Below are 17860 nucleotides of genomic sequence, written 5' to 3'. Positions count from 1 at the left end.
GTTTGATCACTGGAAATATCGCATAGGAACGAAGCCATCGTACATGAAATGCTTGAAAATACTTTTTTGTGGTTTTGTTTTAATATCCCCTCTATTTTTTTTCCTCTACAAAGCAAAAACTTTTCTTATGTTTGCAGTAAAACATTTTATTTTTGTAATGTTCATAAGATAATTGCTAGTCTAATTTTATCCTCCAGAATTATCCCTTTTTTAGGACACTGAAAAGCTTCTTAACTTCAACCCCCTCATTTCTTTATGGAGTTCAGCAAGGTGATAGACTAGTCAGACATCCCACTTCAAAAAAACAATGGTTTCTCAAATTATTAACAGATGTAGAATAGCAATTTTAAGACTAGTTTTCAGCTGTTTTTTCCTCTTGCACAAACTAATCCTTTAGTCATGTAGTCATCATGGGCAGTTCTGAGGGCTGGAAAGAAAACACTGGAATTTATGCATCTTCTGAAACCTGCTTATTGTAGAGGAGGGTGCTTGAAGAGGGGTGATAGTGAGTGGTGCAAGGAGTGTGAAGAGAAAGGCATGTACACCTTTCTGATTTCCTCCTGCTTGCTGTTAACCTGTGTGATGTGACCAGACACAATTTAGTACAGAGAGACATCCTTCAGATACTGTTCCAGCACACAAAGACTCTAAGCAGTCTGAAAGCCAGGCAGGAGGTTATGTTACTGCTGTCAGGTAGTAAGAAATAGCCCCCAAATACTTTGCAAGGGGTTTATTCTATGTTTGCTCATAATATGTAGTTAAATGCACATTTCAAAAGTAGATAAACCTGAACAGTCTACATCTTAAGTACGTGTGCCAGTGCCACACACAGGCTTTGTGAGATATCTAATTTAAATTTTCTGTGCATGCCATCAAATCTTCTGATTACATGTTTTTCCCCTTGATATGAAAGACAGTAAGAAGAGAAAAGTGCTTTGCTGGACCACTTGTGGAGCTGTAGTTTTCTAGTTGTCTCTTGGTGGAGGTAAATGATCGTTCTGCTTTCTGACACAATGAGCAAGCCTGTCAGAATTGTGGTGGGCTTTATATATCTACAAGGTTTGGTTTACCAAAAAGCTTCCTGTTATTGTCTACAAACCTTGTGCTACAGCCGAAGATACTTGCCAAGAGCAACAGCCTGAGTAATGTTATTGCACCATATTATTTGGACCAAGTTACAGTTCACTTCCTTCCTTTTAATGCACAGTATCCAGCACCACATGGGCATCCTTCCAAAGCAATCCTGAATTGTTGACTGTGCTTGTTACAGATAAAGCTGTCAGTGAACAAAGAGACAAGTCTAGTTCTTCTAATTTTCAGACTCATTTTGTGGGATTTGAAAACATACTTTTTGTAGGAATGATGAAGATGTTATTATGGAGCTTTGCCCCTAGAGAATTAATAGAACACTAGTTATTCTAAATCTAATAGGCTGTGAAAAAAGCAACCCTCAGACCTTTATTAGCATGTATATTGGTTTCAATTACATGCAAGAATTAGAGTATTCTGGTTACCTCTAGGTCAGAGATAATGGACATGATGATTATGCAGGGCTTTTTTCAGAGATTATCAACACAGGGAAGTCAGTGCACAATGAAGTTGATAGTAAACTGACAGTGCAATAGAAACTAGCTATTGCAGGGAGCTGGATAGGTTAGTCTGTCTCAAGAATGCTTGAGAGAAGGAAATTAATATGATTATGTAATCCTGTGTGCTTCTTAGAGGCTTGCTAATCCACTCTCCTTTTAAAAATCAAAGCCAAACCATTCTTCTGTCACCTTTGTCTCTGCATCTCTAGGTCAGCCATTTAAACTGGACCCCAAATCTGCTCATAGAAAATTGAAAGTGTCTCATGATAACTTGACAGTGGAGCGGGATGAGACATCATCCAAGAAGAGCCACACACCAGAGCGATTCACGAGCCAGGGCAGCTACGGCGTGGCTGGCAACGTCTTCATCGACAGCGGGCGGCACTACTGGGAGGTGGTGATAAGCGGCAGCACGTGGTACGTGTATAAAAAAATCGGGGAAAAGAAGCACTGGTTCCCGCCACAGAGGTGCTGGCACAGTTTCTCTGACAGAGACCAGTAGCAGCAGAGACATCAGGAGCAGTAAAAGAGCAGGCCAAGCATTTATTTTCGAATAGTTTGTCAGATGAGTTTCCCAATCTCCAGCACTTTTGGACTCCAGAAATAAATTTGTCAGATTATGCATCTTTGTGTTTAGCAGCCTTCACAGGACTTTTACTCCACAGCTGGGGTTGCTTGCTTTTTTGAACCCACATACAGTATTTATTAAGATTTATTTTTTTAATTGGAGGGATCAAAAACTTTCATCTTGTTTACACTGATATAACTTTGTAAATGTGATCACTTCTCTACTAAATGTACAAGATTTTCTGTCCTTCTCTGTGAAAAAAATAAATAAGACTGAGGACAACTTGATGATCCAGTTTAACAGGGGCAGAGGTCAGATTTGCTTTTGGGAAGGGGACATGAGGCAGCAGAGCTGTAGGTCTGTGCCCCAGGGAATGAAGCAAGGGGCAGGAAACAGAAGACTGCTTTCCTTCACTTCTGAATGATCCTCTGTGTCATACAGGGGTGTATTTCAGAGGGCCTTTAGTCAATGGAAGAGATGTTATCCTTTGGTATTCAAAGACACCACGATGAAAGTTAATGGAGTGGAAAAATCAGTGGGGTCTTCAGGTATTTCCCACTGTCTCAAAGAAGTAAAATGCTGTTTGTCTGTGCCAACACTAAGGAATGAGGGAAAAAACCTTATGGCAGATTAATTTCTGTTGGTTGAAAGTCCAACAAATACTGCAGTGTCTCTAGAACGTGAGGAACTTTTACATTTCTGTTATATATGACAAATCTGGTATTTTTCCTCAGTATCCTTTAATGAGAATATTTTCACAATCCTTCTGCCCTGCACATCTTGCCATAAATTATGGTTTGCAGAGCAAATGTCTTCACCTACAGTTGCTTAACTTGGCTTGAAACCCAGTCTCAAAAATGTTCATTTGAATCTGAAAACCACACCAACATCTGGCAAAACATATTTGAAAATGGCAAAATGGAGGGGTGGGGGGAGGGGAGAGAGATGTTTAATGTGTCCTTTGATGTTTATTCTTGCATTCCTTCTTCAGGGCCACATATTAAAGGAGCAAGGAGAGATCAGATTAGCTGACAGATAGCAGTGTATTTTAAAATCAATGAATTCCTCTGTATTCATCTGTTGGAAATGGAAATTTGAGGTCCAGTGATTTAAACCCTGGGTTGCTGAGTATTCAACAATCTTCCTTTTCAATACCAGAGGCAAGCCCTCAAAAAAATTGCCGTAGCTGCCAAGCTAGAAATAATACCATGAGCTTCCCTGACCTGTCAGACGCAAAAGAGAGACAGAGAAAGCATTAATTAAGCCTGTGCAGATGTTGTGGTGAAACGTTGTTTAATTAGAGCTTAACTCAGGGCGGTAAGAGGCGGGGGCATTCCAGCGGGTCCTCTGGGCTAACATTTGACTTCACTGAGAGACAAAATGGCAGGAAGCATTTGTTTCCTTGAGATGCTCTTTTGTTTTGCAGGTATGCTATTGGCATTTCCTACAAGTCAGCACCGAAGCACGAGTGGATTGGCAAGAACTCAGCCTCCTGGGTGCTCTGCCGCTGCAATAACACGTGGGTGGTGCGGCACAACAGCAAAGAAATCCCCATCGAGCCCGCGCCTCACCTCCGGCGCGTCGGGATTTTGCTGGACTACGACAACGGTTCCCTTGCCTTTTATGATGCTTTGAACTCCCTACACCTTTACACTTTTGACATTACATTTGGCCAGCCAGTGTGCCCCACGTTCACGGTGTGGAATAAATGTTTGACCATTATAACAGGCTTGCCCATCCCTGACCACCTAGACTCCTCTGAGCAGCTCGCGTGAGTGCTGAAAGCCAAAAGGTAGGAGGGCACATCTTCCAGGGCGGCCAGGCAGGGCCACCAGGAGCTCACCCAGAGCTGGAGGATCCACGTGGCATCCCAGACAATGCTGCCAAATTCGGGCAAAACTGACAAGGAGAGAAAATCTCTTCCTGTGTATTTTGTACTGAAGGACAAGAAGTGGCTTTAATAGTACCTTAGAACTCTTTTTTTCAGTTTCTTTTGTTTGGTTGGTTTTGTATTTCATCTCCTACAGGAAGATTTATAAATTATTTATAAAAATGAAAAAAAAAAGAGAAAAGTGAAAGCCTAGTATGGACATCTGGGAAATGACTTCTTGTTTTTTTGGGAAGGGGGGGTTTTTTGCACATTGGTGGTCCTGTTAATTAAAGTTTCATCAGCCTTTTGAATAATTTTATTTTACAGTGGATAATAGAAGAAAATTGGAAAGATGAAAACTGCATAGTGGACAAGTCATTATACTTCAGGTTTTACTTGTACCAACATTAGTGGTCTCATTACCAGCCTTGTCGAGTGTGAGAGCTCTCAATTTCTACTTTGCACATGGGAATGTGCAGAACAAAAGAACAAAAATAAGCAAGCGAGGAAGTGAAGCTCGCCAACACAGCAAAAGAATAAAGTTTAATTTACTTCTATTCACAGGGCAATGCTCTCTCTGTTCATAAAAAACATGTGGAGTATCTCCTAGAAATGTGAGTGGATAAATCATCTGGTGATTTATTTTATTGATGGCAATATTCCCATCTACCAGTGCTTCACTTTCGTCTTTGGGAAACATTGTAGAATCACTGAGGATGTGGAGGCCCGATACCATCTCTGAGAATCAGCAGCACTGGAGGAGAGCAGCCAATCCAAGGTCTGATTGTAGACTACTTTGATAGAGCACGGCATCATTTAAGGATTGATTGTAATGGAAGATGTCATGGTTCTGATGGCAGACATGTGAATGCTTATTGCTGATTTACAAGGTTCAACATAGCATGCCCAGCCAACCGCTCGGAAGTGAGACATGCGCCACTTTACCATTGGTTTTAAATTAAATACAAATGTTTCACTGTCATACACTGTGTAGTGTCTACAACAAAGCAAAGAAATCTGTTTTGCATGTGCTGGATGGAGAAACACTGCAGCTGGAATTTGCTCATAGTTATCATTGTCCCAGGTTGTTTGGGAAAGCACAGTTCACTTTGTGAATGAAAAGTAAAGAGTGAGCTTTCAGCAGCAGTAGAAATCTGCATAGGGAGACCCTATGTTCATCCTGGTGTTGGTAGAAGAGCTTCAATGAAGGCAATAGAGGTTCTATGTACTTTATCTCAGAGCTGAATCAGGTGCATTTTTTCTTTTCCCCTTTACAGATAAAAGCTTTTTGTAATTATTGCAATGCTTATGTATAAATGATCATTTTGGGAGATGATTGAGGTGTATGACAACTTTAAAAGAATGGTTTTCCTGCAGTGTTTTGTTATTATTGTGCAAGTGGTGAATATCTGCCTGTGTAGAGAAAAGATAAATTGAATATCAGCTTTAAAGATTTGCTCAGTAATTTATAACCATGCTTTAGGTGTCTTTTGAAAAAGATGCTTTAATGCACTTTGTTCAGTAATGGGTCCAAAATAAAATGGTCCCAAGCTCAGCTTCAGATTTTTTAATACTGATTCTCCAGGTACAAAGCTCTACTACAGTTTGCCTTAGGATTATATAAAAATTTATGAACAAGATGAGGAGAATATTTACATGCCTGTTTGTTTGGGGTTTTTTAAATAGAAAATAAATGCCTTTCCATGTTTCTTTGATTTCCCTTTACATGCCCTGCTAACTGCTGAATTAAATGGAGAAAAATCTGGCAGTACATTGCTGATACCATGGCTTTCAGCTGGGCAACATCCCATAGTTCACAGGTAGGAGCCACTGATCTTTCCCAAGTAGACATAAAAAGACAAAGTGTGTACATATAGCGAACCTCACTGTTTATCATAGTGTCATTAATAATCAAGAAACGTATACCCTCAAAAATGAAAAAGTAAATCAGTCCCCAAGCATCTGAGTACAATGCCGCTGGTACAATCTGGTACACAGTGCCCAGATGACCTGGCCTGGGATGTTGGGAGCTAGCTGAGATGGTATGAAAATTTTGAAAATTAGTTGACAGAAGATGTCTGATGCAAAACAGTGATAAAAGGATGCATGAAGAAAGGACTTTTGTTCTAGGGTTATTGCTAAGTTTCTGCCTAAAAGGAAAGAGTGAATTACCAAAGTACATGTAGCAAGGCTGTGTGTCTTCTCTTTTGCAAGAAATATTAGATCTAGAAGCTGATTTCAGTAGTGGATAAACTGAAAACACTGCTCAGTGTTTGCTTATACAATGTTGGCAGGGATTGAGCTGGATGGAAATACAACCATTGAATTTGGAGAGGTCCCAAATGATTTCACATATTTTCATTGTAAAGATAGAGCATGAGTCTGAAGAGAGATTGTGGTTTTGGCCACGGGAAAAAGGATGGTCTTTCATCTACAGACCTTGCTGTATCATCTTTATTTTAACACAGAATACTTCATTTGGAGCTAAGCCACATTTCTCCAATGTCCTATTAACTCAGTCAGTACTCTTTGTGCACATATGTTTGTGTATATATGTACACATATGTATGGGTATACACACACCAGCATATGCACAAATATAGTGTGTAATTTGTGTATACACACACATATGTATATACACAGACAAAGTGGCAGCAATTAGTCAGGTGTTCCTTTTTTGCTTGTTTCTTGGAAAATTTCGTATTCTGTATGACAATGAGGAAACAAGTTTGCTATGAATAGTATTCTGGACATTTTTTAACAAACAAAATCTGTTTATTTTACAATACTTGATTCAATGCCTGATTAATCAATAAAAACTTCCATTTGAAAATGTAGCTTCTGTGGTCTGTGACATTTTGCATGGTCCATAGTAATGAATTGAAATCTGGGGGAACAAGTAATCCTTGTATAAAAATAAAATATGGTACTTTAATGTAGCAAGCAGTCTTAGATGAGGATTTTTCCCTTTTTTTGAAAGTTTTGTGACTAGGAATAAAGTAACATTATATAATGCTGTCTTGAACAAATGCAGATTTTTGAGGAATTATCTGCTGAGATGCAAGCAATGAAAGTGGTAGATAAAGCCTGTGTTGGTATAATGATTGTTTCAAAAGTGTACTTAAAACCCAATTTGGGGTTTAGCAGAATTAGAGCAAACAATAACACAATCTCTTTAGGAGATAGTCGCTGCTCAGAGTAGTGTTGAGCTTGAGGAAATGGAAGGGTGGGGGACGATTTTTCTCTGAGACCAGATAAGATTTTCCATGTGTTTGACTTTTATGTGTTAATGCCCACATAATAGGGGAAAAAAATCGCTATATGTCATAAATTATTTAGTAGACTGTCTCCAGTCTACTGTATTTTCCCGTTGTTGGCTTTCAGAGAGAAATAGAGTTGCTGGTTTTTCTGCCATTAGTTTATTTTTTATGAGTTTTGGGTATCCCATTTTTCAATTGCTCAACAAAGAGATTCAGTTAGCAGAGGGTCCCAAGGGTAGGACGCATAAAAGTCTCTCAGGTCTGGGTACACTGTGAAAAGCAGGAAATCTGCAAGTACAGGTGAAAACACATTTTTCATTATTTTAGCAATAGTAGGTCACTAAACACCAGTGTGCATCATCTGTTTTGGTCCTGTGTCTTAATTGCAAACACTATATTCTTTACACATTAGAAAACACAACAGGACACTATTGAGAGCACAAATTAAAATGTCAGCTCCTTAACCAGTTCATTTTGAGATGGCCAGACTTTATAGCTGAAGGACTGTGGGAGATTCCATTAAAATATTATTTAATAATACAGTAAATATTTCTTTTTAAATTGGTCTTATAAAACAGATGTCTAGGTAGTTAGCAGATTCTGCTTTTAGTTGCAGCAGCACAACTTTCAGATAAGCCCATGAAACAAAGTGAGGATTGCTAGTGCCTCTCATCTGTGTCACCAAAACTGAGGGTATTCATTTTAGTTGGAAAGACTGTTTTAGTTTGAGGTTGAGGAATGAAGAAGAGCTGACCCCCATAGTAAGTGCACACCAGTACCTCAGCACTGGCCAGGGCACACCTGGCCTGAAGGCCCTCAGTGGGGCAGCTTTGGGGAGCTGGTGATGAACAAAAGCATGCACAAGTTGCTTATGGAGTGATGTGCTGGGAGTTTAACTGTTACACCATTTCTCATGTGTTTCCACATACTGATTTTTATAATACTGAAAGTGTGTCTTGAAATAGAGGGACGTAAAATACATTATTTTCCTGTCTTACTGAGTTGCTTGCCCATATAGAAATGAGCACAATGTTTTTGTCTTCTCCACATTGAGAAAAATCCCACTCACTTCAAGTGCTGATGTTGAACTATTTGTATTTAATATGCTTTCTGAAATTAAAGAAACCATATTTACATTTTAACTACTGATTTAGTACTTGATATAGTAAAAAATTAAGAGACTAAAGAGCAATGATATTAACAATGATATTTCAGTGTGGGCTAGACCCTTGGTTTGAACTGTGACATTTAGGGCATCCGTGTACATAAATCAAATCTCTGTGCCAGAAACATTAAATTGTCATTCATGTGGGAGTTGAACAGTGCAGGTGCAAGTGTTTCCTTCTGAGGTAGGCTTTTGCATTAACTCTGCTCTTTGAGTGGAATATTGTGTTTCTTTAATTTTTTTTAACTGGTTTTCTGATTCAAGTGCAGGCCCAGTTAATGAGACTGTAAATAATACAATCATGTTACTAATTTTAGCAAGCCCTGCCATGTCATGTGCCTCTGGCAGGTTGCTGCATACCTCAGCTGCAATCTTAACCTTTACAACCTCACCTCCAACATGAGGACTGATGCTTAAGATATTGACCAAGTGTGTAACTTTCCCAGGTGGAATTCATCCTGCTTTGAGTAAGGAACTCCAGCACAAATCATGATACCAGTTAAAGGTGAGGGACACATATATTGCACAAGGGTGATATAGGAAAGATATGGGCTAGAAAACCATCACTGCTGAGGCAGTTCAGGTTTAGAAGTGCAACAATATATTAGGAAGTTGTGAAGTCTTCTACTACAGTGTGATCAACAGTGGCATTGTTACTGCTGCCTGAGAGAGGAATGGAGTAGCAAAAGAGGGAGTTCTGGAGCAATGCTGAGAGAGATCACTCAGAGTGACAGGGCAGCTGAAAACCTGCCACCATGCCTTCCTTGGCACCATGCTGCAGCTCTCAAAGCAAGCCTGCACCTATTAATCCTTCTGTTCCAGCTCAGCCTCAACCCACATTCCCAAATGACAGGAAAAATAATATTGCAATTACACATTTGAAAGCCTAACCTGAATAAAAGCAGCAGGGCAGGGATGACAGCCCTGGGCCCTGATCCTCCTTTATTCACTCAGATTTTTACATCTGCTGACTTCAAAGGAGATAGTCCTGATTTACACAGAGGTAGGTACAAGCCCATGAATCTTCACTTTCCAGAGAGTCAAACCCGAGCGGAGCAGGAGCCCCTGTGAGAACAGCTCAGACTTCCCAGTAAATCATGTCTTTGGAGAAAGCACTTTAGCTGCTAGCAAAACTGCAGTTTCTCATGAGCTATTTCCCAAGGCCAGCACAGGTGTGTTTTAAAATGTCTGGTTCCTTTAAAATGTATGGCTCAGTAACATTCTTCTTGGGTGAATTGTTCAGGCAGTGCTTTGCTGTTTCCTCCAAGTGTGGGAACAATTCTCTTAGCAGGTGCTGTGTTACTTTCATAAAATCTTGAGATTCACAAGTTATAATATAATGCTCTATCTAGCATAAGACTATTGTTCTTGGACTTCCATTTAAAAATAATAGCTAAAAAATTTAGAAGTCTGCTTCCTTTAACTGTCCTAATTTATATAGTTATTTGAATTCATGGAGATATTTCCTCTTAAGGAATAGCACCTCATTTCTTGTTAATACACATGGACAGATAGTAATTAGGAATATTCCTGAAAATTATGAACCCGTACAATAGTTTATAATCAAACCTTTAAAAGGCAGCAAATGGAGGCTTTGTGGTTTTTATAGTCATTGAACAGGAAAAAAAAACAGCTATAGCTGTTTAGATCACGGAAAGGTAACAAATGACAGCTAACTGTTACATGACAGGATGGGATAAGTTTTCATTAGCAATTTTTTACTTCACTCTCATTTTTATTTTACTTGGAAAACAGACAATTCCACTTGAAAATGTTTCTCTGATATTGTTCTATTTCTTCACCTTTCTTTTGTTTTCAGTCTCATTTTTAAATATTAGAGAGGCAAGAAGTGTGAGTTTCAAAAAGTTGGCTTTATTTTTTTATTTTCTTTAAAATTACCATTTTCAGGATGTGGACAAGAAATTAAATTAGAAGTCAAAATACTAATTCAATATGGTAACTTGAATGTTGAGAATATTTTTGAAGCATAATTTAAAGAAGGAATGCAGATAAACCTGTCACTCTTCTACAATTACTGAATTATTTGGTTTCATTATTCTGGGTTTAATAGCATTTCTCTCTAATTAAAACAGCACTAGGAGACCTGATTAAGGAGCACAAGCAGAGAGATAGTAGATTATTTTAGGATAACCCTGGAACCAGCTCCCTTTAATAGCAGTAATTTATATACTCAGCCTCATTAATGTCAGCTTGGGGGTTTGGGGGTTCTTTTTTTTATTATTAAATTGTGTGTCCTCACTAACAGTAGTTCATAGCCTAGTAGTATGTGTCTTTCTTTGGAAGCATAGATTCCAATCCCTTATTCTATTGGGATTCTCTTCCCTTATGGAATAGTAACAAGGTCCTCCCTGTGGCAGGTGTGAAGGTGGTGCCAACATAGTGAGAACATCTCCCACCAGCAGAGGATTGTTTGATCTATATTTCTGTTGTCTTGTTTATGCAAGTAGAAGTGATGGTCAGAGGATGAAGTAGATTCATCCAGATTTGTAGGTATAGGAAGATGTGGAAAGCCTCTGTTACATTAATATTTACAACCAGTAGCACACACAACCCAAAATTTGAAATTAGCAAATGGAGATTTGTTCCTTTATACAGTCACATATCCTTTTAATTTCTTCTAGTGACTGTGGCCTCTGTCTCAATTTTTCCATCAGTTTACATTGACATGCTCCTTGAACATTTCTTAAAGTTGGTGAGGTTTTTTTACATATTAGGTTTTAGTCAAGAAAACTTTTTTAAAACAAACATTGCTGATATAATGTCAGCAGGTTATGGTAAGGAGTGGAGATGAGGAATAGAACCCAGAACAGGTACAAATTGAGTTCAGAATAGAATAATACTGTTTCTCTTCTAACAGTGTAATCATAGAATTACTACATTGCATATATTTAGACAAACAGGGTTTATTATTAAGAAAGCATCCTGAGTTATGCTGTAAATTCTAAAAGATGTAAAAATTGAGGTAATTAGGATAAACCTTTGAATTACATACACAAAAAAAGAAGAAAAAATTTATTTCTTCACTAGCAATAATTCATATTTACCTACTTCCTTCCATAGGAGGGATGAAACAGGAATGATTTGTCTTTCCGTTTTTATGAAGACACTGCTCCATATTAGTGTTACTTGGAAATCTCTCAGGATGAAAAAATTTCATGTGAACAAGCACAGCATTCTCAATAATCTTGAAGTCTGCATAAGCCATTAGCCAGTTTTAAGGCTGGCAGTTACTCATCAAGTTATGAATGCTTTCATGTGTATTTAACTGTGCCAGTAGAAACATGTAGCATTAAAAAAAATGATCAATCAGCTACAAAGCTGCTACTTGGGTTAGGGAAAGGAAAATATTTTCATGGACCTGTACTCGTGCTGGTTCTCATGCACAGAGAAGCCCTAAGTCCTGACAACCTTTTATCTGTTTTTGGAATTCCAAAGCTCTGCAAATCGTTGTTGGTGTATATGGGTACAACTCACCCCATTTTCCCCTCTGTTCCAGTTGTTCCTGCTTCTCCACAAGCAGAAGGAGAAGCAAGGCAGTTCCCAAAGTTCTTCATCTCTAATTCTTCCCTGACATTTCTCATGGCAGGAACAGTAAGGGCACAGGATGGCCACATCTTGTGTGGCAGCAGAATTACACTATGAAGTTTTAAGCAGGCTTCTCTAGGATAGAACCTTACCCCACAGAAAGAGAGTCTGTATTGGCTCCAGTAACAAGGTCCAGACATTTCTGAAGCAGCTTCTGCAGCTTCTGCCACAGTCAGGAAAAGAAAGGGAAATCTGCTGCAGGACAGGCTATGTGACTGGCACATTTTCTAAAGGCATGTCCAAAAGGATCAAAGGGAAAATTTTAAGAAAATTCATCCTCATAGGAAGGTCTGCATAAGGAGGATGGATACATTTTTCCATGTTTCCATGGAAGCATGGAAAGGTGCCTCCTTATAGGTTGGGTTTGGCAGTGCCTGTGGGCAGGCAGCCCCTCATTTCATTTGAAGAGTGAAAAATCATTTTCCCACAATTTTTCTTCTCATTCTCCTAAAAGTTTGACAAATGGGAAGAAAAATTGTCAAATCCCATTGCAGAAAGGCTCATACCACTGATCTTCATTGTCAAAGTGAAGAAAATGCAAAAACTAACAAAGAAAAAAAAACTAAAGAAAATATAATAAAACCTCTGTGTGCAAAACTTTTATTTGTTACAACTGACATATCTGACATATTTTTAATCTGCTACTATTAAAACAGTAGCAAATTAAAAGTATGATTAAAAAGCAGATTAATAGAAACAAAGTGGAGGATTTATCATGATGGGAACTCAGGCAGAGAAAGAGAGAAATAGAGGTTAAAGGCAGAAAGAACATCCCTGGGAAATACACCTAGGAAGGTAAAACCAGAAAGCATTGCTACCACAGTGCAGTGAGTCTGGTAGACACTCATCTGGAAGACTGCAAATTCTGGTCTAAAAGAAAGATGATATTCAATAACACAGGATCAGATAAAGGCTCATCTTAAGAGAAAGCCAAGGAAGAGCTTAGATGATAAGGGGAGATGTAAATGTGGCAGTGTAGCCATTACTGTCTGAATAGAGATAACAAAGCAGTTGTGCTTTTAAATACATGATTAGGGATAGCCCCAGGAAAGGAGAGTCACAGTTCTGAACAAAATTAAAATTGGTACAAGAATAAATTCAGTCAGCTCTTTTATGAACAGTTAGGTCTATAGAAATCAAGAAGTTTACTTTGTGGGAAGGCAAGAGGAATAAAGAAACTTTGATGATTCGAGAAGTTTTGTGTGTGAAATTAATCACATTTCAGTCTAAATGAGCAAGCATTAGTCACCTAGGTATAAGCATGTTTTCTAGGCATCTTCCATAAGGAATGGGAAACAAATAGCAACTGCAAATGTTCATTCCAGGTATTCTAGCCACCCAACTCCGAACAGGGAGAATCTCACTCCATGCCTGAACTTTCACCATTGGCCCTATGAGGAGTCACAGACAGCTAGAGTGTATTTGGTATCTGTCCTTTAGATAGCTCAAGTCAGATCAAGTGACTACCACTCTATATATTTAGAGAATGGTATATTGACATTTTTATAGTGGTGATTACAGAGTGAATCCATTTCTTTGGATATAATACAGGAATTTATAGACAGCTCCTGTCTTAAAATCCTTACAATGCTAAATGTATGAAGGCAATTTTTCACTGGCCTCAGTGAAGCCTACACTTTGCCTCTTAAATATGAATCAGGTGAAATATTGTAGGTCAAAGTCATATTAAATCTCTCTCAACAAGGAGTGTTCTAGCCACTGAGCCGTGTTTTTTCAAAAGATGACATTTATAATAATGCTTCAGTAAAACTGCTATTCAGGCAGTGTCAATGAATAAATAAACTTTTATTTGACTACAGAACAAACTGGCTTGAGATTTTATGTGCTCATATGCATTCTATTGCACTGATCCTGTGCACAAGTATTTTGGATTCTAAATTGATTTGCTTACCTAATGCTGAAAAATGCTACACATTAATAGAATTTCCTGGGCTAAATGATTTGGTTGTGGTAAGGAACCAAGAGCTCCTCAGCAAAACTGTTTTCTAACAGAGAAGTAGCCGACAGTTAAAAGAAATGCATAAGAGACAGCTGAGAAATGCTGGCTCTTTAACATATAAGTTGGATGCTGAGGTCAAAAATACTTGGTTTTTTATGTTATTTATTTAAATCTTCCTCAAAGGAAATGGGGCTGGTTCTCTGAAGGATAACTGGAAAGCCTTTTGATATTCACGGTAGATTGTTTTGGATGGCTGCCTTCCAGAAAATGAGAAGAAAAATATATTCTGTAGATGGATGTAAATATCCCTTTTTCCAGGGTTTTAACTTAGAATCACCTCTCTATATTGTATAGGTCACTTTCAGAGGTTTTATTTTATCTATTTCTAAACAGCATGAGTATTTATCTAATGATGCTGTGGTGAGGAATGCTTCATTCTTAAGGTTAATAGAGTGCACAGTTGAAAAAATTCCTCACATGCAAAGTATTGTTAACTGCTTGCTCATAAAAGGGAAGGAAATGACTCAGGCTGAAGAAATTTTGAAGTTGACATTGTTGATGCTCTTCAGGCTGATAGAAAAAGAATTCTCAAATAAAAGGTGAAAGTTTCTGCAGGAAGCACTTTCTGTTGGGGAAAGGATTAACAATCCAGGAAGGTCAGATAAGGAAAACTGTCAGAAAATCACTCAAACTAGGGAAATATTTTGTAAAAGGTGTGACACAGAGGGAGTTGGTGGGGTTAAAGTCATGGTGAAAGGTGACTGAGATAGCCTGGTGTGCTTTGGAGGGACTTTGTGAGGATTCCTATTCACAGAGAATATGGGAGTAGCTTGCGAAACTGCTCTGGCCCATACTGCTTAGGGGTCTGGGAGTTGGAAGCAGCATCAGAAAATAATGGAACTGAAATACGCATCAAGAGAGAAGGAACTGGGAACAGAAAATGGCACAACATGGAAAACTTCTGTAAAATGAGTCTTCTTACTGTTGGATTTGTAACATTGATGAGTATTGAGATGGAGACAGCTTTTAAATTATAATTTATTTTCACAGATTGTGCCAACATGATTCATTACTTTTGTTAATTTTAATTATTTGAACAAAAATGTTCCTCTGTTTCTGGTGCCTAAATTTCTATCTGCCTACAATCTTAATTTATGTGCAAGCAAGGCCTTACATCCTTAGGTATTTCCCAATCCACAGAAGCATGGAATTAGTCCTATCTCCTCATAAAATTTGGGCTCTTCTGCCAGCATGGTAAAGAAAGTGGAGACACATTTTTCTGTCTCTAGTTGAAACAGCTGAAGTTTTTTGATAAATGATGTAACTTGATGGGTACTGGGGCCTCTTGGTTTGGGAGCTTGGTGGGTTGATGTGGCAGAAGCAGTGATAGTTTGTCTTTCACATGGAAGCAGGCACTGATTAGGTGATTAAAATTCAGATGGTTTTGTGCTGGATTGCTGGAATGGAATGTGTCTGAAGTGGTGGTGAAGATGTTGGTGCTGGAGCATGAGGAAGTTTTGCCAAGGCATTGGTGAGGTGTCACTGTCAAAGAAGTTAGTGAATGTAACCACAGTCACTGTAATTCAAAAGGAATTTGACAAAATCTTTGTAAACTTATTGTGCTCTGAATGGTGTTAAAATATGGAATTTATGTAAATGTAAATGAACTGATGTTTAGTCATTGGAATAAGATTCTACAGATGTATTGTGGGATATATATATAAATCAATGTGTAATCTAGATTATTTGGGTTATAAAAGATGGTGCTTTGACCATCTGTCAATGATTTGCTTTTACTGGGCTAAGGAAATTGTGGCTATGAATAGAAATAGCAATTTATTGGCAAGTTTTGGATTATATGAATGTGTCTTGATTTTTGTAATAAAGAATGTTAACCCTACTGCTTAATTTCTGCTAAAGTAAACCAGTGAATTTCAGTAGTGATTTTTTTTTGGACAGAATAGATCTTAACAAAACCAGGAGTGGTAATTAAACCTTATCTAATCTCAGTTTAAGATAATTGTCAACAGACAAATAACTGAATCATAGCCTTGCTAAGAATTCCCATTGAAGGAGATCACAGAGCATATCCAGCTGTAGGCAGGTCTCCAGAAATGTATCCCAGAGGTAGCCCTGAGGAAAACAGGGAAGGCCATAGTGAGGAAAAACAACAGGCCACTAATGGGTGGATTTCTGACTTTTTATAATCAAGGATAACAGCCCTCCTGGCAAAGGGAAGGGAAGGGCTGCCAGCCTCACACCTTCACATTAGATCAAGGTGACTCCCTGAAACAAAGCCATCCACCCCTTCTCAGACAAGCTTTCTCCTCCATTTCATTTCATAGGGACTGGAACAATTCTGAAGGAAAATGATTTTGGGGTGTAGAACTATGGAAGCCAGGGGAAATAACAGCAAAGCTAAATTAGCAAATGCACACAGGTAAGGAGAGAACAAAGAGGGATTTTACTGGGATTAATGTGCTGTGGGAAAGATGAGTGAAATGAAGTTCAGAGGATTTTTTCCTCTTACTGAATCAACATAGTTTTGGGATTATCTCTGAGTCATAAATTCCAATTAGCAGTAAAAAAAAAAAAAAACTTTTAACTGAAAGACAGCTTTCCATCACATTCCCAAAGCCTTGCCTCTGAGATACCCATCTAAACTTGCTCAGAACTACTCATCAAGTTCACTTTAGAAGAATCACACCTATTTATTCACCTTTTATTACTTAAAAAAAAAACATATATATATATATAAAGTACAAGAGCCAACAGCGATACAGGATTTATAAACTGTATACTTCTCTCCTGGCAGAGGCATGACATGATACATAGTTAATTGTTACTTGAATTAGTATATTTTATGATCACTTCAGTCAAGGCAAACTCTCAGTCTACAATTATTGCAGTCCTGTTCTGATGTCCCACCAGGTCTCCCAAGAGGGCTAGGCCAGGCCCCAAGTGCTGGAAATGCTGAGTTTCCATACTTGCTCTCATCAGGATAAGTGCTGAACATGGCAGTCAGGCAATGCCTTCCTTGCTGTGCCTGAAGACCAATTCCACTCTCACAGCTTTTTTTCTCTCTTGTAGTTTTAATGTCCCTAGTCTTTTGTTAGTCTTCTCCTATAAGTCATGTTTTTTGAGATTTTTCATCATTTGCATTGCTTCCCTATGGATTCTTTTCAATTCATCCGACATTGCTTTTACTACAAGGGTGGCGTCCAAAAGTGAATACAAAATTCAGTGCAAGACTTTGTCAGCTGTTTGGAACAAAAGGATAAAAACAATCATTCAAGTCTGCAACCCCAAATACAGTGCTTGCCTTTCTCATGACACCAGGTCAAAGCTGGATAACATTCCCCTCACAGGCATTGCAGCCCCTGTGGACTCAGGAGAGCTACCTCCCCTCTGTCTTCACCTTGTCAGGAACATGTGTGGATTTAATCCCACCTCATCAGGATCATGTTTGTTTTCAGTCCTGTGCTGCAGTGAATTTACAGTCTGCATCAGCTGCAAATATAATAAACATATCCTCTGTTCCACATTTTGAGGTGTCTGGGAGCTAATGGAAAAATGTTGAGCCTGATATGAACCTTCTCTTCCTGTGACAAGTACCCATCAGTGCCACTGTTGTGACACTGTACTTGCTGACAGCTTCACTCTGAGCAGAGTTTTCCCAGCAGCTCCAATACCTGCTTGTGCTAGTTTCAGTCTGCTAACATTTCCCTTGTTTATTTGTAAAATTGCCCACAGGTCACAGTGCCAGAAGCCTCACTGAGAACTGACTGTGTGACAAGCACTGCCTCTTGGCTCTTCCTGGTTCTGGTTACCCTGCTGTAGAA

General features: G+C 38.6%; 1 protein-coding gene across 2 annotated transcripts in view; it reads left to right on the top strand.

Annotated features, from left to right (window-relative positions):
• MID1 (midline 1) overlaps positions 1-6864 on the top strand; it is a 140274-nt gene extending 133410 nt beyond the window's left edge. For both annotated transcript variants that reach the window (XM_058045252.1, XM_058045253.1), the window contains exons 9-10: positions 1799-2006; positions 3584-6864. In XM_058045252.1, coding sequence (XP_057901235.1) covers positions 1799-2006; positions 3584-3932 — 557 coding nt within the window. In that variant the 3' untranslated portion in view covers positions 3933-6864. The remainder of the gene's footprint in view (positions 1-1798; positions 2007-3583) is intronic.
• The last annotated feature ends 10996 nt before the right edge of the window (positions 6865-17860 follow it).

The sequence above is a fragment of the Melospiza georgiana genome, chromosome 2 (assembly GCF_028018845.1).
Source record: "Melospiza georgiana isolate bMelGeo1 chromosome 2, bMelGeo1.pri, whole genome shotgun sequence".
Lineage (NCBI taxonomy): Eukaryota > Metazoa > Chordata > Aves > Passeriformes > Passerellidae > Melospiza > Melospiza georgiana.
The sequence above is the reverse complement of the archived record's forward strand: the minus strand, read 5'-3'. Positions and strand labels throughout refer to the sequence as shown.